General features: G+C 43.4%; 1 protein-coding gene across 2 annotated transcripts in view; it reads right to left on the bottom strand.

The window, feature by feature from the left end:
- The window catches only part of MYO5C (myosin VC), a 971,652-nt gene that overhangs the window by 241,491 nt on the left and 703,850 nt on the right, over positions 1-26,311 (bottom strand). For both annotated transcript variants that reach the window (XM_086958305.1, XM_086958306.1), the window contains exons 29-31: positions 14,534-14,714; positions 6,424-6,517; positions 3,714-3,777 (exon numbers count right to left, since the gene is read on the bottom strand). In XM_086958305.1, coding sequence (XP_086814431.1) covers positions 3,714-3,777; positions 6,424-6,517; positions 14,534-14,714 — 339 coding nt within the window. The remainder of the gene's footprint in view (positions 1-3,713; positions 3,778-6,423; positions 6,518-14,533; positions 14,715-26,311) is intronic.

Genomic DNA, 26,311 nt, shown 5'->3' on the forward strand with positions numbered 1-26,311 from the left:
TTCTTCTCAATTCTTCGGCAGGTTTGTTTGGAGGTCTGGAGGTTGGCGTCGAACCAGATGGCTCTTGTGTTGGTGCGCCTGTTAGAGAGTTTCCTGATCGGGCCAGGGTGTTGGCGCAGTCGTCGATCCATTGTCTGAAGTTGTGGGCCACTGCGTTGGTGTCTGAGGGCTCGGATGGAAGGTCTCAGGTGAGAGTGGTGAGGAGACTTTGTTCCAGCTGTGGTGGAGGATTTGTTGCGGTTGGATGTGCATGGAGCGTTTTTTGAAGGAGAAGTGGATGCAGTGGTGGTCGGTCCAGTGGAGTTTGGTGGTGTGGCTGAAGGTGACGTGGTTGCTGGTGGAGAAGATGGCGTCGAGCATGTGTCCGGCGGAGTGGGTGGGTGTTGTGGCAAGCTGTTTGAGTCCGAGGTTGGCTAGGTTGTCGATCAGGTTTATGGAGTTGCTGTCAATGGAGTTCTTGAGGTGGAAGTTCAGGTCTCCGAGGAGGATGTAGTCTGTGGAGGTAAGGGCGTGCGTGCTGATGAGGTCTGGAATGGAGTCACTGAACTGTGGTTGGGGTCCCGGGGTCTGTAGACAAGGGTTTCTCTGAGGGTGTTGTTGTGATCGGCCTGGATCTGAAAGTGTGGGTGTTCGGCCATGCTGATGGAGTCTTCGATGTTGGTTGAAATTCTGATGGTGTTCCTGTGGACGATGGAGATTCCTCCTCCTGGTTTGTTGTTGCTGTCCATGCGGGTGAGCCTTCGGGATGGCTATGGCTATGTTGGGCGCCGAGGAGGAGTTCATCCAGGTCTTCGTCAGGAAGGCGACATACAGGGAGTATGAATCAAGAAGGTCCCAGAGTTCGACGGCATGCTATGGACTAAGCAGGTGTTGAGTAGTATGCATCTGAGACAGTTGTGGCCTGCTTTGGTGGGATGGGCAGGACGTGGCGGTGTGCTCTGGCTGAAGTAGCTGCAGTATCGGCACAGGAAGGTTCCATGGGTGAGCTTCGGGGTGGCCTGGAAGCAGGTGGAGGATTGGCCGGTGTTGAGAGCGTGGAGGGTGTTGGAGTCGTAGCAGCATCGGGTGTTGTGGCGCTCGCGGGGCCCCGGGGGTCTGGCACCGGGTGCGGTCCAGGCGTGGACATGCACAGATGGGCTTGCCTTGGTGCGCATTAGGTGCCCGCTAGGTGCGACCGCTGCACGACCGTGCAGCGGTCGCCATATAAGTAGGGGAGTGTGGAGGGGTGTGCGACTGGGAGGCAGGAGCGGGTGGGATTCAGACGGGAAAATAACGCAGGAACAGCGTTATGGGCTGAGGGGGAACAAGGCGAGAAAAACCAGCCAAGCAGCAAAATGAGCAAGAGCAGGGAGGAGATTCGAACCCTGTCTTGGATGGGACCAAAGCTGAGTGCAGACATGCGGAGCTGCGGAAGGAGAGCTGATCTCTGACTGAGGGTCTGGGGTCTCAGGTATGTGCATATTACATATACGAATTTGCTCTAGATAATGATTTCACTTTTACTTAGCCTTGAAGAAGTACCCAGGCAGGGACAAAAAACTTGTCAGCTGAAATCATCCATCGATCTACACTGCCAACATACTTAAAATTCTGTCTGTACCGTCGCAAACATAATGTGGACAGAGCTTGTGTGCAAAAAACAATCGTAATAGCAAAAAGGAGCTGAGAGGGAAACACGGGTACCTATGGGATAGCCCTCCACTCAATACAATTTAATAACAAAAAATCCCTGTACCCTGGACCTTATTTAGCATCCGTCTACTAGGCATGAGAGTATAATGTACTGGAATAATCTGTTATATAATTCCAGACTCACCCCCTCTCAATTTATAGTTAGGTGTGTATTCTCTAATGCCTTACTGTCCACAACAAACCTCTGTTTGTAACTGCAAGCAGGAGATTCCAGTATGCGTTCAACTCGACATATCCTATGATGTCTGCCCCACTGAGACAGTCCATCCACCCACACTTAAACAAGCAAAAAATATGTGGCGGAGAGGAAGGCACCTCACGGGCGAACAACCCTCGGGGAACTTGGGAGATTTTACCAATACTATGCCCCTTTCTCATCATTGGTTGCCATTCCTTTTCCAGAAAGAAAACAGTGTCAAAACAAAGTGTGCAAAACAGAAAGGTGCTAAGCAAGGAGCTCAAGAAATCGCTCCCTGATGTGACAAACAATACAGAGTGAAAATAAGATCAACAGACACACCAATTGTACCACTTTATTACTAACTCAGGTGTGTGCTGGGGAGTTAAAAAGGCTGGTAGCTTACTGTCGCATACCACTACCTGTAACCAACATGTTTCACTGCCCGATTCGTTTTATTGCAGATTCATCAGGGTTCACCACTCTGTCACCGCACCAGTGTTGGACATCTTTAAACAGGAAACCTCAACCAGCCATATCCTCTCATACCAGCTGGTCAGTAAATTATCCGCCCAACTGTAGATTGTAGTATCAATCGTACAGATATGGTAACGGGACCATAAATCATCCCAGGAACCTTTCTGTTTTGCACACTTTGTTTTGACACTGTTTTCTTTCTGGAAAAGGAATGGCAACCGATGATGAGAAAGGGGCATAGTTACCCGAGGGTTGTTCGCCCGTGAGTTGCCTTCCTCTCCGCCACATATGTTTTGATTGTTTAAGTGTGGGTGGATGGACTGTCTCAGTGGGGCAGACATCATAGGATATGTCGAGTTGAACGCATACTGGAATCTCCTGTTTGCAGTTACAAACAGAGTTTTGTTGTGGACAGTAAGGCATTAAAGAATACACACCTAACCATAAATTGAGAGGGGCTGAGTCTGGAATTATATAACAGATTATTCCAGTACATTATACTCTCATGCCTAGTAGACGGATGCTAACTAAGGTCCAGGGTACAGGGATTTTTTGCAAAAAACAATCTCCAAGTAAAGGAATATTTTCTAATACAATATTTGGAATTTTTGTCATATATTTGAGGATCTACCTTAGCTTAGATAGGGCAAAACCTGGGTAGACATCACACAAAAGAAGGTAGTTTCCTATAGTGAGGCTTCAAGGAAGCACCTAATGTGTTTGATGTGTGGACTCAAGGAAGAGCAGTGAAAGAGCGCACGTGTCTCACTGCTGCTCAGCCATCAGCTTTGTTACATCCCACTTCAGTAATACAGTGGCAAAAATATGAAATATGCATCCATCCCAAGAAAGAAGAGTATCACACAGAAGCAGAACATCAAATACGAGTCCTTTGACTACCATTTGATATTAAGTCTTGAAGTGTCCCGTCTAAAGCATTAACTCATGATATACATTGTGGTGCAAGAAGAAAGCCTCTGAAAAGGAATGATCAAGAAAATTCTTCTGTTCGATTTATAAAAGCCATGTCTTCTCTTTTCAGGTCATTTGACACCCGTCTTTGTCAGAAAAAACTTCACTTGTCTAAGAGTTCCCCTCATTTACACATTTTTAGCTTTTTATTAAATGAACTTTATTTATTAACTTTTGGGCAACGGTATACAATCAATACAACCCAGGAGTCGTAGTTGATGACAGATGGTCACTATCTACAGCTCAGTTACTGTGATCGTGAAGGTAAACAGAAAACTCAGTGCAAAACAAGTAAGGCACCCCTAATTTTTACTTGTGAAATTTTACATATATTTTCCATGGATATGAGATGGTGGAATATTTATATTTCCTGATAAGTCTTTAAAAAACTTACTTCCTTTGGGTTCCTTCCTCTTTCAGATCTTGATGCAACTGATTTGAAATATCTTCAATTTTTTCTGTAGGTATAACAAAGAATTAGTATATTTCCATAATGTAAGGGCAGACGCAGATATTCTAGAAAACAAAAGTATATGCTCAATTAAATCATATTTTAAAACTTTCAAAAACAGCATGTTCTCATTCAAAATGCATTCATTCTGGGCTTTTCCGGTTTTCCGTATTCTAAGAATAATAAGGTGGAATCGGTGTTGCAGAGACACCTTCAGTCTACAATACCAAAAACAGCTTTGGGAGCTCCCTCAACACCCCCGCGCATCCGCCGCACTAAGGCATTTATTTGGCCGATTTTGCATTGCAGGTCTAGCTTTGCTATCAACAACTTACAGCTGAATTTGCAACACTAATCAATGAAGATGATTCCCTTGACACCATTTTCTCTGTATCTTCCGATATTTCTGAGGGCGACCAGTATCCTTCTGTATTTGTTTTTCTGCTGCTCTGCACTGGCCCATATCTGTAAGCCAGTCTTTGAACGTCAGATACGATCATCATGCACTTGCAGGCATGAATCTATCTGGACGTATCCCATCCTTGTGAGTTGTCACCGGCTATAGCGTGTCTGATATTTTAAGTTGCACAGGGTAGAAACCTGCTTTAATTGATATCTCGTGGGGAGCCCATCTGACCTCCTCCGATTCCTCATCCTCTAACTTGTCAACATCCTATTTCCATTTTCCTCTTGCTCTCAGCAGCTCTTCTGGCAAGTTGTTGGTCATTATTTCATAAATCAATGATAGTGGGTTTTCTCATTAGAGGCTCTGTTATTACGATATTTTTAAGTGGGCTAATCCTCTGTATCAGCTGTTCTTTACGTACACCAAGGAAATGGCGTAGTTTAAGGTATTTGAAATATTGACTATTATGCAATGCAAATTCTGTCTCCATTTTTCAAATGAAGTTATGTTATCTTCCTCCCAAACGTTCCCCACTTTGACTATCCCTATTAGTTCCGATTTTCGAAAGCCAGTTAGGTTTCCCACCTCATGAAAGTCACCACAATCCAAAAATGGTGTTTCCCCTGTGAGTTTCCCCTGCATCGTTTCTACTTTAAGTTTACTTTCCAGTTCAATCTCACTATGAGTAAGGGTTCTGGAAAAGTGAGTGATGGGTTTCTAGCATATGTTAGGTTCTTGAAATCTTCTCACGTCTAGTCTTGTTTGGCCAAAGCGAGCTGCAGGTTTGTCCTGAGGTGAATATATCCAACCACCAATTGTGCATCCTAATATTATTTTGGATGCCGGGGAGGCCGATGTCTATGTCATACACCCCTTTGTATAGCTTGGCCAGTGACACAGCAGGTGTTTTTCTATCCATAATAGGACTCTCAATAGCCTCTTTACTTGATGGAAAAATATCTCAATAATGAGAAGGGAGTGTTCTGTAGGAAATTCAGCCAATATGGCAATATCATCGTTTTATGCACTGCTGCCCCACCTAATAGGGACGGAGGAAGACCTCTCCAATGTGCCACACTAGCCTTGAAGCAATACAGGGTTGCCTGCTGTGACCTTCTTTACTCTGGTGATATATGTATCCCTAGCTATTTAAAGCCCTCTCTATTGATTGTATGCAGATCATAGAAAAGTCAAACCTTTTGGTGCTGCCAAAGCTTGTTTGCATAGCAGCAGTTGCGAGGAAGCATATACAAAAGCATATCAATAATTTATACTTCAGACAAGAAAAAAGAGTTGCTTACTTTTGAGTAGCATAATTTTTTCAGCGCTTACTAAGACTGCAACTGGGCAGTTTTCATATAGACTGATTTTAGATGTAAAATAGTCCTCCTGCATTCCAATGGAGGCACACCGGAATGGCCAATAGAAAAGTGGTGAGAAAATAATACTACTGTGACCTGATGCACAATGAGATTGACAATATCTTAAGTCAATGGCTGAATTTCCCAGAAAAAAAGAAACTAATGGCTGACGGAGGCAATTTCTGAAGTATACGATGAATGTTGAACGTGAATGATGTAATCACGATACATGTGAACATATTTATATATGTAGCATGTTCAGTTTCTGAAGACCCTGGTGTCATTAATATGTCCACTGCAAAGACCTCAGTTGCTCCTCGGAATTAGGTGCATGCTATAAAATAACAAGCATAACATGGAAATAATGTTGAGGCGAACACACACATTGAGCCTCTGCTATGGTAACACACCAGGTACCATTTTTATCATTATTATCTGTAACTTGAAGGTCGGACACTAATTATTGCAGCAGATGATCTTTTAAACTATGCAATTGGGATTGGTGTCTTTAATTTACAGGTGACATTCAATAGATCTTTGTCTACTTCCCAAGCTTCTTTTGAAACGATACATAGACCTCAATGCGTGAACAGAGTTGAAGGGTTTGACTTTTAAGAATATTATCTTCCATCCAATAGGTACCACTGCCTTATGTACGTACCTCTCGCCCTCGCTCATAGTGGCAATATATATTTTAGTTGGGCACACTGGGGCGATTTTCTGGAAATCCCAGCCCCCGTTTTCCCTCAAACATCACACTCAAAGTCCTCAATATGCCCTTAGTTGCAGAAGACGTAGATACAGAATAACCCTGCAAGGATATACTAATGGCGGATTACATGCGACATAAATATGTTTGACTTAACATAACTTTTTAAAAAATCACCTTTCATTTCCAGAGCCTGCTCCTGGAGACGGATTTCCAGGTCCATCTTTTGTCTTTGAAGTTCAGAAATCTGCTGTTTAAGGTCTGGAAGCAACTTGATAAAACAGAAAAAAACAGAATTTCACAAGCCTACTCTTCTTGAAAATCTCTGCTTTTGACCTACTTTACTTTAGGGTGTGATACAAAAAAGTGTGAATTGGTAAATGCAGCCTGATGTACCAAAAAGAGGAAACGTCTCAAACATATAAACACATCAGGCTGCATACTTCTCCTAACTTACCCCACCGGTAAAAGCTGGGTGCACAAAAGCAGCAAATCATATTCTACATAAGGAATTATACAACAGTTCAAGTCTATGGTGGCTGCATGCCAATTAGTACAAGTCAACCGCATGAGAGCCAAGTATATTTCTTGGGTCTTCCACGGAGATGCTTTTCCTGCACTTTTGCAAGGAAATACTGAAAACATACAGATTTTATGAAATAATGAATTTCAGACATCCAACTTCAGCATCTATTCATGTATAAATACAAACAAACTCACTGAGTCTATAAATGACAACGTATTCTAGGATTAGTAAACTCAGAATGAAATGTATGCCCTCCAGCGTTGTCAGGTTGGATAGCTTAATACCTGTATGTAGAATAGTCTGAATGGAAGAAAACATGTTGGCATGTCAAAATGTAATACTGGTTCTAGCTTTAGGATCTAAAAGAATCAGGATATTAGATAGGGATCCATGGTATAACTATTGCATGATGCAATAATATTTTCAAATATCACCAATAATGTATGTGCGATCAAAACTTCACAGGTAGCTGCATTGATTGCTGAAAACATCACACACACACGCACGCACCCACACACCCCCTTCCCCTCCAAAATATATAAAAGATAATAATGAGAGTAAAAATTAGCTGGTCCCTGTAGTCCCTAGAAACCATGCCGTATAAAAATGTGGGTCAGACTTTCATCTTCAAGGATTGCAGAAAACGGTGATGGGGTATTTCATGTTGGCAACAGCAGGCGGAAACAATAAGTACACATTTTATTAATCCAGCTTACACTCAAATAAAACTTGCTTAATTATCCTTTGAAGGCATGCAACCTGTTTAGCTATGATTATTGTTACAGGCACTGGAATTCTTCGGAATAGTATACACATTTTAATAAGCTCGTTGACAAAAGGTCCTCACAGCATAACTGACAAGGCCAGAGCTTTCACCAACAACAAATATAAAGTACAGTTGTTCTCCATGGGCCAGTACAATCATCAGTGCACAATGCCAATTCCATGTGGCTCAAAACAAGGCATACCTGTCGGGGATCAGCTGCTACTTATGCTCCGTGTCTTTTAGTAATTTAAATCCAGCGGCCACTCCTTTAGCTAAAATGGAGGAGTGTTGCCCCACATGAAAAACAGAATGATAATAACACCATGTTATCAACATTTTATTTTTCCATCCTGGCTTTAGCTGTGGGGCGGGGCAGTGCTGGGTTGCCCACACAGCAGGGTAGGTGTGGTGGGCACTATGTGCGCATGACGGTTTGGCCTGCTGTCTTGGGCCTGCCAAACAGTCATGCGCACATAGCATGTTCTCCAACAGGGTGTATTGTACATCTTGGGTAGAGAACATGCACAGCCTTCCACTCCCCGTCTGAGCGCCAAACCATGGCGCTCAGACCAATCATGATGCTGCTGTCATGCTGGTGACAGCAGCGTTTTGATTGGCTAGGCGTGTCTGGAACTTGTGGGCTTCCTGTTTCCTGCATTGGACATTGTTTCCTGCATCGGACATCGTTGGAGGACAGGAGGTGGCTTGCAGGTAAGTGGATTTAACTTTTTTTTAAAACACCCGTCCGGTCCTCCCCTCTGCCCCACCACTATTGCTCTGTGGCATCCGCTACTGTATCTCTATGGTTCTAGCTCATGTTTGCATGCACAAACCGAAAAAGCAGGGTGTGAGAAACATTTATTTATACTGTAACTAGAACATTTTGCGAAACGTTAGTGTATCCTATTACATAGGATTAAATCTGACGCAAAGACAATGTTCATCCTGTGCCCAATTCTGCATCATTACTTTTGCATAGATAAACTTTTCAGAACATCTCGATTCAGAAAACTGATTTTAGCTGACTATGGGACAGAGCACTTTACTGGTGAAGTAGCTGTAACAGAATTCGGGGCAGAAGTGATTTGGTGGTTCAAAATTAAAATGGTAGACGGCAAATGTCTAGGTTTTACAAAAAAACAAAATGATTGAAATTGAATTTGTACAGCAAGTCCTGAAACTAGTTTACATAACATTTTGATAAGTACATTATGGGGGAAGCTTGCTCTCTATATAGTGCACCAAAATGAGGGACACTGTGCAGAGTGTCTAGGCAAACCCGAAAGAAATTACAGAGCCACAATATACAACCGACAACAGACCGCCCGCAGAAGCTGGAACAAGATCACAGCCGACCAACTCGCCACCTCCCTGAGCCAGCACCCCCCGACCAGCTCAGTGAACCCCAGCCAAGCCGCCGAAAACCTCACTAAGTGGATTAGCAACTGCGCGAACGAGCTCGCCCCGCTGAGGACCCCGCCCAGCAGACCCGGCAGCAAGAAAGCCCCATGGTTCACCGACGAACTCAAGAGCTCCAAGAAGAACTGCCGAGCCCTCGAGAAAGTCTGGAGAAGGGAACCAACACCGGACAACATGACCACCTTCAAGCTTGCCACCCGGAAGCACCACCAGCTGATCCGCGCTGCCAAGAAAACTGCATTCAAGGACCGGCTGGACAACAACGCACACAACTGCAAGGAACTCTTCAACATCGTGAAAGAGCTATCCAACCCCAGCGCCGGAAACAACGACATCACCCCATCGCAAGACCTCTGCAACTCCCTCGCCTCATACTTCCACAACAAGATCGCGGACATACACAACAGCTTCAACAACCAACCAACGCACACCACGACCGAACAACCACCCCCCACTACCAACCTCCACGCCTGGACTCCGATCAGCACCGAAGACACCATCCGCACGATGAACTCCATCCACTCCGGATCTCCGACCGACCCCTGCCCTCACCACGTCTTCAACAAGGCCGACGCTGTCATCGCACCCCACCTGCGAGACATCATCAACACATCCTTCGACACCGCCACCTTCCCTGAGAGCTGGAAGCACGCCGAACTCAGCGCTCTACTCAAGAAACCCACAGCGGACCCCACCGAACTCAAGAATTACCGCCCCATCTCGCTCCTCCCGTTCCCAGCCAAAGTCATCGAGAAGACCGTCAACAAGCAGCTGGCCGCCTTCCTGGAGACGAATGGATCCCTCGACCCCTCACAGTCTGGCTTCCGTGCCAACCACAGCACCGAGACCGCCCTCATCGCCGCCACCGATGACATCCGAGCCCTGATGGACAACGGAGAAACAGCGGCCCTCATCCTCCTAGACCTCTCCGCGGCATTCGACACCGTCTGCCACCGCACCCTAGTACAGCGCCTCAGCAACGTCGGTATCCAGGAGAAGGCTCTGGAATGGATCATCTCCTTCCTCGACGGAAGAACACAGAGAGTCCGCCTACCACCGTACAAGTCAGAGGCCACCGAAGTCATCTGCGGCGTCCCTCAAGGATCCTCGCTGAGCCCCACCCTCTTCAATGTCTACATGAGCCCCCTCGCGGCCATCGCACGCCAACACAACCTCAGCATAATCTCCTACGCCGACGACACCCAGCTGATCCTCTCCCTGACCAACGACCCCGCCGCCGCCAGAGCCAACCTGCACGAAGGGATGAAAGAGGTAGCCGAGTGGATGACGACCAGCCGCCTGAAACTGAACTCAGACAAGACGGAGGTCCTCATCCTGGGCTCTTCACCCTCCGCCTGGGACGACTCCTGGTGGCCCCCCGCCCTGGGCACCGCACCCAAACCGACAGACCACGCACGTAACCTGGGCTTCATCCTGGACTCCTCCCTCTCCATGACCAGGCAAGTCAACAACGTCTCCTCGGCGTGCTTCAACATCCTACGCATGCTACGGAAGATCTTCTGGTGGATTCCCACCGAGACCAGGAAGACCGTCACCCAGGCCCTCGTCACTAGTCGACTGGACTACGGCAACGCCCTCTACGCCGGCACCACCGCCAAGCTCCAGAAGAGACTCCAGCGGATCCAGAATGCCTCAGCCAGACTCATCCTCGACATCCCACGAACCAGCCACATCTCCGGACATCTGAGAGACCTGCATTGGCTCCCCGTCAACAAAAGAATCACCTTCCGCCTCCTCACCCACGCACACAAAACCCTACACGACCAAGGCCCGAGCTACCTCAACAACCGAATCAACTTCTATGCTCCCAAACGCCACCTCCGATCAGCCAACCACGCCCTCGCCGCCGTCCCCCGCATCCGAAGAGCGACTTCAGGAGGAAGGTCCTTCTCCTACCTGGCCGCCAAGACCTGGAACGCCCTCCCGACCGACCTGCGCCTGACCCAAGACCACCTCTCCTTCAGGAAGAAGCTGAAGACCTGGCTGTTCGAGCAGTAGCGGCACCCCCCTCCCCCCCAGCGCCTTGAGACCCTACGGGTAAGTAGTGCGCTCTATAAATGCCATTGATTGATTGATTGAACCCAAATGCTCTCTTTTGTGGTAGTATGAGCAAGCAGTTAGGCACATCAGAGGGTAGTGCTAAGCGTTTATTACACACACAGTAAATGAGACACACACTCAAGAAAGAAATCCCCCCAAAAAACACATACTTTCATGTAAATTAAGATACCAAGATCATCGGATTCAGCTAAGTACTTTTTGAGTTATGAATCTTTACAGTTTTCAGAAATGGACACTTCATTTTCTGGACCGGCAATGTTATCCTAAGGATGAAACAAGTATTGCATTTCGGCACTTGTCATTGACTTACTGGCCTGTTCTTCTGGACTTAAGGCGAGTATGGGGCAAGGTCCAAGGCCACACCAACAGTTCACCTTGGGGAGGTCTGGGGCGTTCGGGTGCAGAGGTGTGTCACGGTGTCAGGTGTCCTGTTCACTTCAATGGCAGAACGGTCCAGTTACATAGAGGCTGTAAGCAGTGATTCTGTCACCAGTCTGGGGGAACCCACAGGGATCCTCCGACCCTTGAGATCTTCGGTCATGCAGGGATACCTTTGGTCCACTTCTCCTTGGACTGTGGCGATCAGGTGCAGTGGTGTTGGATTTTGGTGGTAGCGTCTCTAGTGTTTGGAGGGGGCCTGCAGAAAGAGGCTCCAGACAGTGCCTGGAAGTCCAGTCTGGGCTAACCGGAGCATAGACTTGGCTCTTAAGGGTCAGGGGACTCCGTTAGCACTGTCAACTCCCTTGGACTCGGGCTCTGGACCTAGGGTGCACAGGTGCTCTGAGGCATCAGGTGGCAGTGGTTGCAGACTCCCTTCTATGTCTTTTTTTCTGTACTGTCCCTGAAGTCCCTTGACATGCAGGTTGGTCTTCCTCAGTGTTGGTGTCCGGTCTCAGCACAACAAGCCTTGGCTGCTGCAAGGGGTACAGAACCCAGGGATTGGTACTTTGTGGCTCCGGTTGGTCCTGGCATCCCCACACTTGAAGGGAGGACGGGTCTGATCTATGGGAGCACTGCTACAACTTTCTGGGTGGCTGCTGCATTGGTGGACTCCGTAGGTGGCAGGTCGGTGTACTAGGTCTTGCTTCTTAGGTGCCTGCGACTGCAAGGGAGTAGCTCCTCTACTCCAAGGGAGTCCCTTTGACAATTTGCAAAGCACTGGCAGCCCTCCGGGTTTCTTGAGGTCTGCACAGTGGCATGACAAATCAGTTGCTCCAAGACGTTTAGGAGCAGCAGACAGGCGGGCGGGGTTGGCACTAAGTCAAGCTTGCTCCTTGATTCCCAGGTCAGCAATCTTCTTTTTCCACTCCCTATTTTGTGTACGAAATTGGAAGATCTGGTATCAGAGGGTCCTTTAAATACTCCATTTAGGGGCATTAAGCGGAGTGAGGGGTAGCAGTCAATGGGATACCTACCTGTGTTCACTATCCCCCGTATAGGACTTCTTCCTGTGGGAAGTGGGCATAACTCTGTCCCAGAATCCCTAAGTTTGCCAACACACAAATGGCTAACTCTGAAAAGCCATGTCCACCTCAGATTAGGCCATCTTAGGGGGTGGGCATGCCAACCTGACTAGCTAATTTTCCCATTAGTCTAGGTGCTTAAGGGGTCTGGACAAAGGGTGTTGGCCTGAAACTCAACCCGGATAAAACAGAGCTGATTTTGACTGGAGGCAGTGGTAACCCCTGCTCCCCTTCTTACTGCCCCCCCCCCCTTGGCCCACCCCCTTCTCCCTCCTATTCTATTAAGACTCTCGGCATCACACTCAATCTTCATTTGACCCTGCACTCCCACATTAGTTCTGTAGTATCCTCCTGTTTCTTTACCATTCGCACTATTAGGAAAGTATCTCGGTTCTTTTCCCTTTCTGCACTTAAACTAATTATTATGGCCATGGTTTTATCCAAAATCGATTACGGGAACATTATTTACAACGGAGCCCCCGCCTATGCATTCCAACGCCTCCAGCTAGTGCAGAACCAGGCAGCACGCCTTGTACATGGCCTTTCCAAATTTCATCACCCCTCCTTATTTCCCTCCATTGGCTTCCCATCAAACAAAGGGCCCTTTTCAAACTTGGCTGCCTCACTTTTCAAGCTCGGATAGGCACGGTTCTCGCATTCATCAACTCTGCCATTACTAACTATTGCCCTTCCAGAGATCTTCGCTCATCCACCAAATCCTTACTAGTCATCCCCTGTTTCAAGAAATATAGATCGGGAGGCCAGAAATTCATGGTTCTTGCGCCCACTTTCTGGAACACCCTTCCGCCCCACATCAGACTCTCTTCCTCCTACATGGAGTTTCGCAGAGCCCTCAAGACCTTTCTATTTCAGCAGGCTTTCGACCTATAATTCTCCCTTTTCCTTATGCCCAGGCTCCTCCACTAGCGCCATGAAACTGCATTGTGTACGTGCGCTTTATAAATTTTCAAAAATTCAAATTCAAATTCAAATGTAGCTGGGGAACATGTTTTCACCGTGTCCAACATATAACGCATCCTGCCTTAAGGCTCAAAGGCCTGCTGTAGATGTGACTTACATATATTGAAATGAAATGAAATGAAATGAAATTTGGGTTTTCTATAGCGCATGGCTGCCCGTGAGCGTCCCAGCGCTGAGATTGCAGAAACCTCTAGGGTTGGAAGCCGGTGGTAAGGGGGAAGGTTATTGAATTAGATGCAATGAATTTGGCATGGCACACAGGACTGTGTCATGCCGGGTTTTCACTCATGGTTTGCACCATGTCAACCAGCCTGCAATGACAGTCTGTGTGGAATTTGCATGTGGGTCCTTATCTGGAGTACCATTTACTTTGTACTTCAAGGGATGCTAAAGTCCTTAGCCAATTGGAGCACAATTAGACTTTGCCTTGTTTTAGGAAAGGAGGACTGCCACTGCGGTCTGGTTAGCACTTTCAATAAAAACCCAGTTCCCTACATATTTGTTACAGCACTATAGGTATTAGGAAAAACTAAATGGGAGATATGAAATAACACCCCTCAATTTCTTCCCTTACATACATTTTGGCATTTATGAAAACTAAGGACTCTAAACGTGCTTATACGGAAAGGCTGTGTATAAACACATGCTTGAGACGTGTGGAAGGAACCAGGGCTACTAGACAAAGAGTTAAAGTTAAAACTAACAACAACAAAACCTAAATTAAAAATATATAAATCAGATCACAGAACAGGGAAAAAAACAACAATGGGTTATTCACCATAGTACATAACAAAGAGGATGGAGCACAATCCCTTAAAATATTTTGCGATGTGTTTTTTTTACAACTGCTTCACTATTAAACATAAACATATGCTAATGAAAGCATTTTGCATCAACTAAGGAACAATATGGAGTTGGTCATCGTGAATACAGTATAAGGCAATAACAAAAAGGCATCTAAAACTAAATATGTACAATATACATGTCAACAAGACACTGTTGTCAACAAATGAATCCATTTTCTTGAAACCTTGTGCTACAAATAGTTACCATGTTTTCTGAAGCCAGCCTTGTGACTTCGAGTCTAATACTATCATTCATGTCATTTTTTTCCCTGAACAGCTTCTGTAGATGGCTGGTCTCTTGGCTAAGATGTTCAACTTTAAAATTCAGAACTTCGATTTCCTTTTCATAGTTCTCTTTCTGTGACTGGAAATGACTTTCTAATACTCTGAAAAAAAAAAAAAAAGTAAAATGAATTTGGGAGTGTCTAAATGCATGGTGATAGTGGTAACTAGACATAATATCGAATACAAAATATAGAATGGACATAATGAATACAAAATATAGAATGGAAAAAATATCAAATGGACAATATAGTGGTTAAAAATATCGAATTCAAGATAAGTAGTATAATATTGATTGTCAAAATATAGAAGTTTAAAATATTGAAGTATATAATATATGCATTAAAATATATAGAATTTTTAATAATATAATTTTTTAAAAAGTGTTTTGTATGTTAGTATATGTGTGAAAAGTGTATATTATTTTTGCAATGTATGTTTAATTTATTTTAAGTAATTTTATGTTATTTAATAATGTAACGGGTTGTGGGTTTATAGGGGAATAGGGTGGGAAGTAATTTGTTTATATTAAATTAAATATTATTATTTTTTAATTATTAACTATTTTTAATTTAATTTTGCTTTTTAGTTCTGTAGCGGGTTGTGGGTATTTAGGGGAATAGGGTGGGAAGTAATTTATTTGTAATTAATTAAATATTTTTATTTATTTATTGGTATTCATTTTGAAGTTATTGTTAATTAATGTTTAATTGGTAAATAATTATTAATTGGTAATTCATTTTTTTTATTGATTCATTGATAATTATGTTAATTGTATTAATTTATTTTCCATGGCGGGTTTTGGGTTTATAGGATAATAGGGTGGGAAGTAATTTCATTGTAATTAAGTAAATAATGTATTTTTATTTATTGGTATTGATTTTTAATGTATTGTTAATTAAATTTTAATTGATAATTAATTTGTATTACTTGGTAATTAATCTTTATTAATTAATTATGTGATAATTATGATTATTTTATTAATTTATTTTCTGTAGTGGGTTGTGGGTTTATAGGAGAATTGGTTGTGAAGTGATGTAATTGTAATGAATTACATATTACAAATACGTGTGTATTGATAATTAATTTACTGTTAATTATTAATTGTTATTAATTTGTATTATAATTTTTTTTGTTATTGAAAACTAGTCCGTTGTTAATTATGAATGTGTAGTTAATTTTTAATAGCTAATATTTATTTGTATTTCTAATTAATTAATTATTATATAATATTAAGTTGGCAATTAATGTTAATTAAAGTTTTATAGGTATTGATATTTAGTTTATATATATATATATATATATATATATATATATATATATATATATATATATATATAAAATCATTACTTTCCCTACTGTTAAACTTACTGGAGTGGGAATAGTAGTTGTTACCCTTACGCTATCCAACGCTTTCCCTACTGTTGCACTCTCTGGTGTGGGAATAGTAATTTTTACCCCTACGCTATCCAATGCTTTCCCTACTGTTGCACTCTCTGGAGTGGGAATAGTAATTTTGACCCTCCCACTATCCAACGCTTTCCCTACTGTTGCACTCTCTGGAGTGGGAATAGTAATTTTTACCCTCCCGCTATCCAACGCTTTGCCTACTGTTGTACTCACTGGAGTGGGAATAGTAATATTTACCCTCCCACTATCCAACGCTTACCCTACTGTTGCACTCTCTGGAGTGGGAATAGTAATTTTTACCCTCCCGCTATCCAACGCTTTCCCCTACGATTGCACTCTCTGGAGTGGGACAAGTACTTTTTTACCCCTACGGTATCCAACGCTTTCCCTACTGTTGCACTCCCTGGAGTGGGAATAGTAATTTTTACCCCTACGCTATCCAACGCTTTCCCTATTGTTGCACTCTCTGGATTGGGAATAGTAATGTTTACCCCTACGCTATCCAACGCTTTCCCTACTGTTGCACTTTCTTTTGTGGAAATAGTAATTTTTACCCTCCCGCTATCCAAGGCTTTCTCTACTGTTGCACTCTCTGGAGTGGGAATAGCAATGTGTACCCTACCGCTATCTAACGCTTTCCCTACTGTTGCACTCACTGGAGTGGGAATAGTAATTTTTACCCCTACGCTATCCAACGCTTTCCCTACTGTTGCACTCAATGGAATGGTAATAGTACATTTTACCCTCCCGCTATCTTACAGTAAAAATATTGTATATTTTCTATTATTATTATTATGTTAATATATCTATATATGTAGTAACAAATAAAATTGTATGTTTTTTAACTTAAATTCATTATTTAATAATTTTAAGGTTATTTAAGTATTTTTAAGTATGTTTCAGTATTTATTATTTCATCCATTTTAAATTACTTTTAAGACATTAAAAAAAAATTGATAATTTGACTAACTACATTTTTTACAATATTTTTGATTCAATATTTTTGTACTTACCTGTTTGTAGATAGGAATTCGATATTTTGTCATCGATATTTTGGTAAGTCTATATTTTTGTATTCGATCTTATGTCAGTGATCCGGTGATAGTATATTGCAAAAGAAGAGCAATACTGTTGTTAAAGGGTAGTGACTGATTATGGGCAGATAACTGGATTGCACCGAGCACAGTAATACAGTCTGGGTAATGGCAACCACTGCTTAGACCACATTATATTATGTCAATTATACCATGTAAAATAATATTTATAAGAACAGTTATGAAATCGCAAATCAAATCTTATGAAAACACAGTGCATGATACAGTGATGAGTTATAGTTAATAATTACGGCTACTGAGTTGAATACACTGTGTATGGAGGTGCAAGAAGTATAATAATTTGAAAGTGTTGTGTGAATTATAAATTAAAGGTATATGTATAAATCTAGAAATTTAAACTTTTGTGTTCTTTAACTTTTGTTTGTACATAAAGAATAAATATAGTTATATTAATTTAAAGGTGGTGCGCAAATTATACATTTAAGGTATACCTATTAAAAATTCTAATGTTTTTTGTATTTAAGTTTGATTTGAATAGGAAGAATTGCATAAAGTTTTCCTAACTATAACAGGTTTAACATTTTATTTTTTCAATTGAAACTCATAGGTTTTTTTATTTTTTGTAACATTTTTTAAAAAAAATCATAGTTTACTGGTGTCGAGTGGAGTGTAATTAAGTGGAGTGTGGTACAATAGTGCGGAGGAGAGTATACTATTGTTAAGTATAGTGTTGTGGGTTGGAGTGGAATGTGGTACAGTGGGGTGGTGTATAGTATAAGAGTGTACTGTGGAGTGATGTACAGTGGAGTGGCGTAGAGTGGACTGTTGTGCAGTGAAGTAGAGTGAAATATCATAGAGTAAAGTAGATTAGATTAGCGTACAGTGGAGTAAATTGTTATAGAGTAGAGGGGCATGTTGTATTCTACAGGAGTGTGGAGTGCACTAGATTGGACAGGCGTAGTGTAGAGTTATGTAAATTGTTATAAATTGGAGTGGCGTTTGGGACAGGTGTAGTGTAGAGTTAAGTAGAATTGTTATAAATTGGAGTGGCGTTTAGTACAGTACAGTGGACTGGTGTGTGGTAAAGTGTTGGAAAGTGAAGTGCAGTCTTGTAGAGTGGAGTTCTAGAGAGTGAAGCACAGTGGGAGAGTAGGGGGGTGTAGAATGGAGTGCTGTACAGTACCAAAGAGTGGTGTAAAGTGTTGTGAAGTGGAGTAGAGTGTAGTGAGGTTCAGTGGAGTGGAATAGCATAGAGTGGAGTAGCGTGTTCTAGAGTACAGTGGTGTGGAATCAAGTGAAGTGGCATAGTATACAATGGAGTAAAGTGTTAAGAGTCCAGTGTGGTACAGTGGACTGGACTAGAGTGTTGTATACTGGAGTGGAGCAGCATCTCATAGAGTTGATTAAAGTGTTGTTCAATAGAGTGGTGTAGAGTAAAGTGTGGCACAGTATTGTAGAGTCGAGCTGGATAGACTGTTGTACAGTTGGGTGGAATAGAGTAGCAAACATTGGAGTGCCGTAGAGTGTAAGTAATAGTGGAGTACAGGTATAAGTGTCCTATAGAATATAGTATATTAACTGGAGGGGAGCGTTATAGAGGAAGTTGCATAGACTGTTGTAGAGTGACGTAAAGTGCTAAGAGTAGAGTGTGGTACTGAGCAGAATATATTCTTGTACAGTGTAATGCTGTACAGTGAAGTGTAGTGTGGTACAGTGGAGGGGCGTAGACTGATCTTATGGGGACTAGAGTCTTCTTGAGTGGAGCAGAGTAGAGTAGAGTTGGGCAAACTAGAGTGGCATAGAAAGGAGTAGCCTACAGTGCTGCAAAGTTAAGGGGCATAGATAGCAATAGCATACAGTTGAGTGGCATAGAGTTGAAAGGTTTAGACTGGAGTGGGGTAGAGTGGAGTTACATACAGTGGAATAGCATGGAGTACAGTCAAAGGGGCTCGTAGCGTGCAACTTGTCACCCGGGGGATCTCCAGGTGCTGAGCGTGGTAGAGTATAGTGGCGCACAATGGAGTGCTATAGACTGCAATGTCGTACAGTATAGTGGAGTGCTGTGGAGTGGCGTACAGTGGAATTGCATAAAGTGAAGTGGTGGACATGAGAGTGGCATAGAGTGGAATTGGGTAGAGTGGAATAGTGTACAACAGAGAGATAAAGAGTGGAGTAGCACTAGAGTGTAGTGGCATACAGTTGAATACTGTACACTATACTAGCGTTCACTAAAATGGCACACAGTTGAGTAGTGTAGAGTAAATTGCGTACTGATGTTTGCTGTAGAATGGAGTGGCATAGATTGGAATAGCCTACAGTAGAGTGGTGTAGAATGCAGTGGCACACAGTGGAGCGGCGAAGAATGCAGTGGGGTATAGTGAAGTAGCTTACAATGGAGTAGCATACAGTGCAGTAGTGTACAGTGGAGGGTGGTAGAGTGGAGCTATATAGAGAATGGGGTGGCGTAAAGCGTAGTTGCAAACAGTGGAATAGCATATAATAGAGGTGTGTGGCATACAGTAGAGTACATTAGAATAGCGACAGTGGAATGTCAAAGTGGGAATGGTTTAGAGTGTAGTGTGGTACAGTGTGATATCGCAGAGTGGAGTAGTGTAGAATGGAGCGGCGTACAGTGGAGTGAGGTACAAAATTTGGTGGCACACAGTACAGTAGTGTAGTAGCATAGAGTGGAATACCATATAGTGGAGTAGTGCACAGAGGAATAGCATGATGGGAGTGGAGTTGTATAAAGTGGAATAGTGTAGCATGGAGTAGCAGTACAGTGGCATAGTGCAGTGGCATAGAGTGGGGTAGAGTAGAGAGGCAGACAGTGGAGTGGCGTACAGTGGGATATCATATATTAGACTGGTGTACAGTGGAGTGGCGTAAAGTGGAATGGCACAGAGTGGATTAGCAAAGAGTGGGGAGCTGTACAGTGGAGATGCGTATAGTGGAATAGTACAGAGTGTACCGGCGTACAGTGTAGTAGTATACAGTGCAGTGGGATGGACCAGTGTCGTAGAGTTGAGCAGCATTCAGTGAAATAGCATACAGTGTAGCAGTGTACAGTGAAGTGGCGTACAGTGAAGTGTTAGAGTAGAGTGGCATACAGCGGAATAGCTTGGAGTGGAGTAGCAACGAGTGGAGTGCCATACAGTGGAATAGTGTATAATGAAGTGAAGGGTAGAGTGGAGAGGCACAGCATGGAATAGCATGGAGTGGCTTGCGGTGGAGTAGTGTACAGTAGAGTGGCGTTAAGTGGGGTGAGTTACAGTGTAGTTGCATAGAGTAGAATAGCATAGACTGGAGTGGCAAAGAGTGGAGTGGCATAAAGATTAGTGGCATAGAGCGGAGCATTGTAGAGTGGAGCATTGCAGAGTGTCCTTTCAGCACATTTGTTGCATTCTGAATTTCGCTGAGTTCTGGGTTAGGGCTTTAGATCTAGCTAAAAAGTATGTTTTATTGTTGTTCCCTACCTATTGTGTTAATAGGTAGATAAACATATCTATACATTTCGATTTAATTTTACAGCAGTTTTGGGAGCACGTGCATTTAAAAAATAATTTAAGTAGTGATGTCATTTGTAGGTATTACTGCAGTACTCCGAAGACTTTTTTGTGAAGATTTTAATATAATGCACATCGAAAATACACTGTAGTACCCTATATTTTTAAAATATAGGATACTACAGTGTGTTTTGAATTTTGTAACATTTTTATTTATTTTTGGAAGGTGGTCCTCCTGAGGCAGTACCGCGGTACTCGGGAGGCGGTACCTCAGAACCACAAAACCGTTTTCTGGAAACATCTCAAAACTCTGCTGTTCACCTTGTAGGCAACTTATAGATAGAGCTTGTAAACAGCACTCTTTAGCGCTAGGAAGCCCTCGGGCAGCCATGCGCTCTACAAATTCATAACATAACATAACATAGGCAGTATCATGGTACTCCATTCAATATATTTTTAAAAGATATAGGAAAATGTTTCCCTATTATTATTTTGATAAAGTGGTAACGTGGTAATATGTAGGGGAAATATCAATACTAATGCTTACCTACTCTAAGTGCAGAACACAAGCAAAATGTACCTAAAACATCGTAAGTACATTTAACATGTGTTAGGCAGTCATTAGCCAATAACCTAAAGACTTGTCATCTCTGAGTACCACTGCACTTCCATGAAATACCAAGAACTCTCATGAAAATACCACAACAGATATCACTATGTTAAAATGCCTTATAAATAACAAAATACTTAATCTACTTAATTGTAGTGCCCAAAAAGATGACCTGTGCACCATAATATCTAATCCTGCGAATTTTCATGTAAATCTGTTAGGCCGTATTTGCGCTACACAGGATACAGTCTATAGAAAATGCAGGGGTGGAAAAACACATTCTAGGAGCCCGACTTTTACCTTTGCACTCCTTTGGTCAGAATGTGTGTTCCTTTCCCGCATTCATTTTCCCCGCAGGGAATCACAATGCGGTCGTTGTGATGACCGCGTTTTGATTCCGCATACACTTCCATGAAATACCAAGAACTCTCATGAAAATACCACAACAAATATCACTATGTTAAAATGCCTTATAAATAACAAAATACTTAATCTACTTAATTATAATGCCCAAAAAGATGACCTGTGCATCATAATATCTAATCCTGCGTATTTTCATGTAAATCTGTTGAGCCGTATTTGCGCTACACGGGATACAGTCTATAGAAAATGCAGGGGTGGAAAAACACATTCTAGGACCCCAACTTTTACCTTTGCACCCCTTTGGTCAGAATATGTGTTCCTTTCCCGCATTCATTTTCCCCGCAGGAAATCACAACGCGGTTGTTGTGATGACCACGTTTTGATTCCACATACCTTTACTCAGCAAGTTGGAACAACGCTTGAGGAGGGGGGGGGTGCTGGAAGTTGGAAAAGTGTAATTTACTATTCCAACTCCAGTCAGTGCGGACACTAGGGAAGGTGTTGGATTTTAAATCCAACACCTACCCCCCACTCAGTAAGTCGTTGTTCCGACTTGCGGAGTAATGGTATGAGGAATCATAACGCGGTCGTTCTAACAACCGCATTGTGATTCCCTGCGGCGAAAATGATTCGTGGTAAACGCTGTTTACCCTTTGGCCAATCTCTGCTATTGTTTTCATCCTCCACCAATGTAGAAAAAGCAATAGGTCTGGAAAGGTTTTTGGAGATTCATCCAATGGGGCAATGGTATTAGTGACCTTATAGTTAGGTATTGAAAAAGTATCTTACTTTAACTTAAAAACGAAGAACACTCTGAAATTCACTGAAAAACAAAGATTTATTTGATATTATTGTTAGGTGTAACTTTCAGCTACAATTTACAATTTTAAACTAAAAAAAACACTGAAACGGTCCAGTTACGGTTAACTCAACTAACTCAAGTGCTGGTTCCTGTGGGACTCCCATGGGGACTAGGAGACAAACAGGTTTCCGTAGAACTCCAGCAGTATCACAGCACCCCAAATACAAATTTCTCTTTTAAATGTGACCCCAGGAGGGTCCTTCTGAGAAGCCCCACAAGGTCCAAAGGTTCAGGGTACACTCACACCCTTTATACCTTATTTTATTTCAATTTACATGACAAGAGGATCTGGTCCTGTAATGGCGACTGCAATGTTTTTTTTCAGGTTGCACACAATAAGTCAGAGTACAAGCTCCTGAAGGACTCACAGGAGTCTCTTGATTCCATAGAACGAGGCGGCTAAAGAGGAAAAAAAGCCCTGTTGGCCAATCAGCTCACTCTTTTGTCTGAAGTTGCATGCCCGCCAGCCTCCCGCAAACTCAACTGATAGCTATACATTTTGAACTTTCATTTCTCAAAAACTGCTGAATGTATTTACACCAAATTATAAAAAGTATGGTTTCTATGCAAAGACCTAACTTTCTGACATATTTGGTGTCATTGGAAGACCCAGCGAGCGAGTGCTTTAGCCTCCGGCCTCTTACAGGACCTTCTGCCCATCCAATTGTCTCAAAGGGTATATAGGCCCACACTAGAGAAAGGCCATCTATTAGATCCTGTTTTTTCCAATGACAATAGTTCAAGATCCAGCTCTTGTAAACTGGTCAGACCATTTTTTGATTCGTTTTATTTTGGAAATTCCCCAACCACCTTTACATCCAAAACCAGTCATCTGGAGAGACCGCTCTTTGTCTAACTTGCCAGCTGAGTCATTGACCTATTCTGGGCTCAGACCCAACTTTAGCTAATGAAAAGATCTCCCAGTGTATTAAATCTACACTTTTTTAAGTGTAGCTCCTGGTGCCTGCAACTGCCAGGTTCTAGCTTTATAATGGCATTTCTGTGCACATGAGAAAAAAAAGATAATCAGACTGTGAAGGAGCCCTGCTAGAGTTTTCCTGCCATCATGGCTGGCAAGCCACGCCGTGCCAAATCCATCCCTCTTGCCAGCAACCCCCGACCGCGCCACAATAGGGGTGCTGTGATGCCAGAGCGACAGCTCAAGACATTCTCTGACCTACACCCAAAGAATCACTTCCCATTCAAGGCAGCATCCTACCCTACTCCTACCCTCCTAGACACTCTTCTTTATTAGCAACTCAGGGCTGCTAGTTGAACAATTCATTACACTTTCCCTTTCCCCCCCATAATCCCTCCCAGCACTGGAGCTTTTCCATGCTTCCCCATACACATGTAAATTGATCACTCACCTATATAACAGCATGCAAACCACCTCACCGATTAGCACTACAACGGTACTCAAGGCATGGGGCTAGGATATAGACCCCCCTTTAACAGATAAGCAACAGGAGGTTTCCTGTGGACCGCTAGAATCCCTGTCCCCAAACTTCAGAATTAGTTTAATACACTTCAGTTTCTTCCACCGTCCATACCGTCCCCCGCTCCAGCTTTTTAAAATAGGGGCTAGCCCCTGATCCTTATTGCCTCTGCTGCGTTTCCCCTCAGACTTTCTATATTCCTCTGCATGGCAATGACAGAGAGTGGGATCATTATGGGAGGAAGTATACACAACCATACTCACTATCACTGGGCACCTACCACCCTACAACCCCCTGGTGAGGCTCCAGGGGTATGTCTCGGCCACACCTCCTTCTCAGCACTGACTCACTGCCATGCTCTTTCTATTAGCCAAACAAAGGGTGGTGGGGGCGGATACCTGCTACTACCCTCAGGGCGTGGCTGAGCGATGCCACATATTGTCAGGAGCAATTATCCAATTACTGGGAGTTAATGCATTACACTCCCATCCCAAGGGCCGCTGGGACCCCTTCATAACCTTTCTCCATCAAAATAGATTTCTCTTTGTCAGTGGAGGACGAGAGTCTGATCGAGGGGGCAGTCTGACCAGGATGGCAATCAGCCATCTGCCCCAGATTCCCGGGAGTGATATTGTGTGGAACTCTGATGGGGATAAGCAGTGTAAGTGAGTTCATGGTAGAGCCGTGGCCTGCTTGTCGGTCACACCCTATGCAGGATAGCTTGTTGTAAAGTACTGCATGTACAGGATACGTGGTCTCACTACTACCCTCTGTATCTTACTCTCTCTGAACGTTGTGCAAAATGGAACTTCCCTGCTTAAACACCAATTGTGTATCTGTGACTGCCATTCTGCGGTTGTAATGTTTTTTATTGCTAAATGGCAATTAAAAAAATGATCTTGCCTTGTGACTTCTGGACTACTTCTCACCAGGGTGTCCCTCATACAGCACACTCTCCGGTATGTAATGTCAGGGTAAGTGGGAATGGTCGACCCTAAAACTGGATCCCCTCACACTAAATGCCAGTATTTCCTCAAAGTGCCTCTTAATTGTCTTTCTTGCCTGCTGTACGTTGTTATTAACCTTAGGCCACTAATGCAGCCCTGAGCTCCCTGACTGCCCTTTGCTAAGCCCTTTTTTAACTCGCAGTTTGACCAGACAATCAAGCACCCTGGGCTCCATCAGTGGTTTCCCGTTTCCTCTCTCACCTTGCAGCTTGTCAATGGGACCACGTTGATTGATGCTGTTCTTCCTCTGATCTTACTGCTCATGCTGGCTCGTACCAAGGTTAATAAACAAGGAACATTAGAATCACACTCCGCTTCCACCAAGCTGCCTATACTCCTTTAATTTCCTTAGTGCTGGATGAACACATTGTGATTTATTTCACTGACCAAAAAACAGCTTGCAAAATAGTGATTATTCCGTAATATCTTGTCTTTTCAAATGACTTTGAACAATGGAGCTTCGCGTTGTACATAAAATCTCTGATGGAAACAAATGTGCTCTCATCGCATCCAAACTCCTATTTACTCTAATCTGGGCCTCCACCAAACTCTAAGGTATCACCATTCATTTGAAGTGTCTCTTGTCGCCTCCCAACGACGCCACCAGATTACTGACCCATAACTAGGCAATGCTTGCAATGCACAACTACCACCTCATCCTGACTAGGACTAGACTGCTGGTGACTGCCATGATGTACTGCCCCCTCCACAATCCCCCCAATTCTGAACTTGGGAGATTTGGCCCTAACTCTTTGAGCATAAAGTATCAAAAAAATCTATCAATTCCTGGAAAATATTCAAACACAACCTTCTCAAACAAGGCCCTGAAAGACTAATAGCAGATACCTTCTATAGGGAAAACAACAGTAACCTAAACAAATGGACCTAATATTTTATTCAAAACACCCTGCAAATGGAGAAACACCTTCCTACTCCACCTATATATCACAAAATCATCTAAAATTCCTCATGGAATTAAACTCACAACCACCACATCCCAAACATTTAGAGGGAAGATCTCCACTGCTCTCTGCAGAACAGAGATCATACTAATCCAAGCTTCAGACCAACACATCACTATCTTCGATCCACACATCCCATCTTTTCTTGCCTCACTAACACAAGGTGTTTCTACTACCAACCCACCCGGCCTTCCTTGACAGTCAATCCACAACTCACGTCCCCACAGGACTCCTCTACCACTCAAGCCATCACTGCACCCCCCTCACTCACATGTTGTAGTCCAAGGAGTTTCAATCCATCCAACATCACACACACCCCTACACTTAATCACACGAACATGCTGTCCCTTGACACGCTCACCAGACTTGAGCACACCAGCCTGACTTCCAGTCCCTATACTACTCCTACCCTCTTTACTCAACTCTCCCTACTCAACCCTCCCAACCTAACCCAACCACCTCTTCCTCCCAGCCCAATGACTGCCCC

The sequence above is a fragment of the Lissotriton vulgaris genome, chromosome 2_1 (genome assembly GCF_964263255.1).
Source record: "Lissotriton vulgaris chromosome 2_1, aLisVul1.2, whole genome shotgun sequence".
NCBI classification, from domain to species: Eukaryota; Metazoa; Chordata; class Amphibia; order Caudata; family Salamandridae; genus Lissotriton; species Lissotriton vulgaris.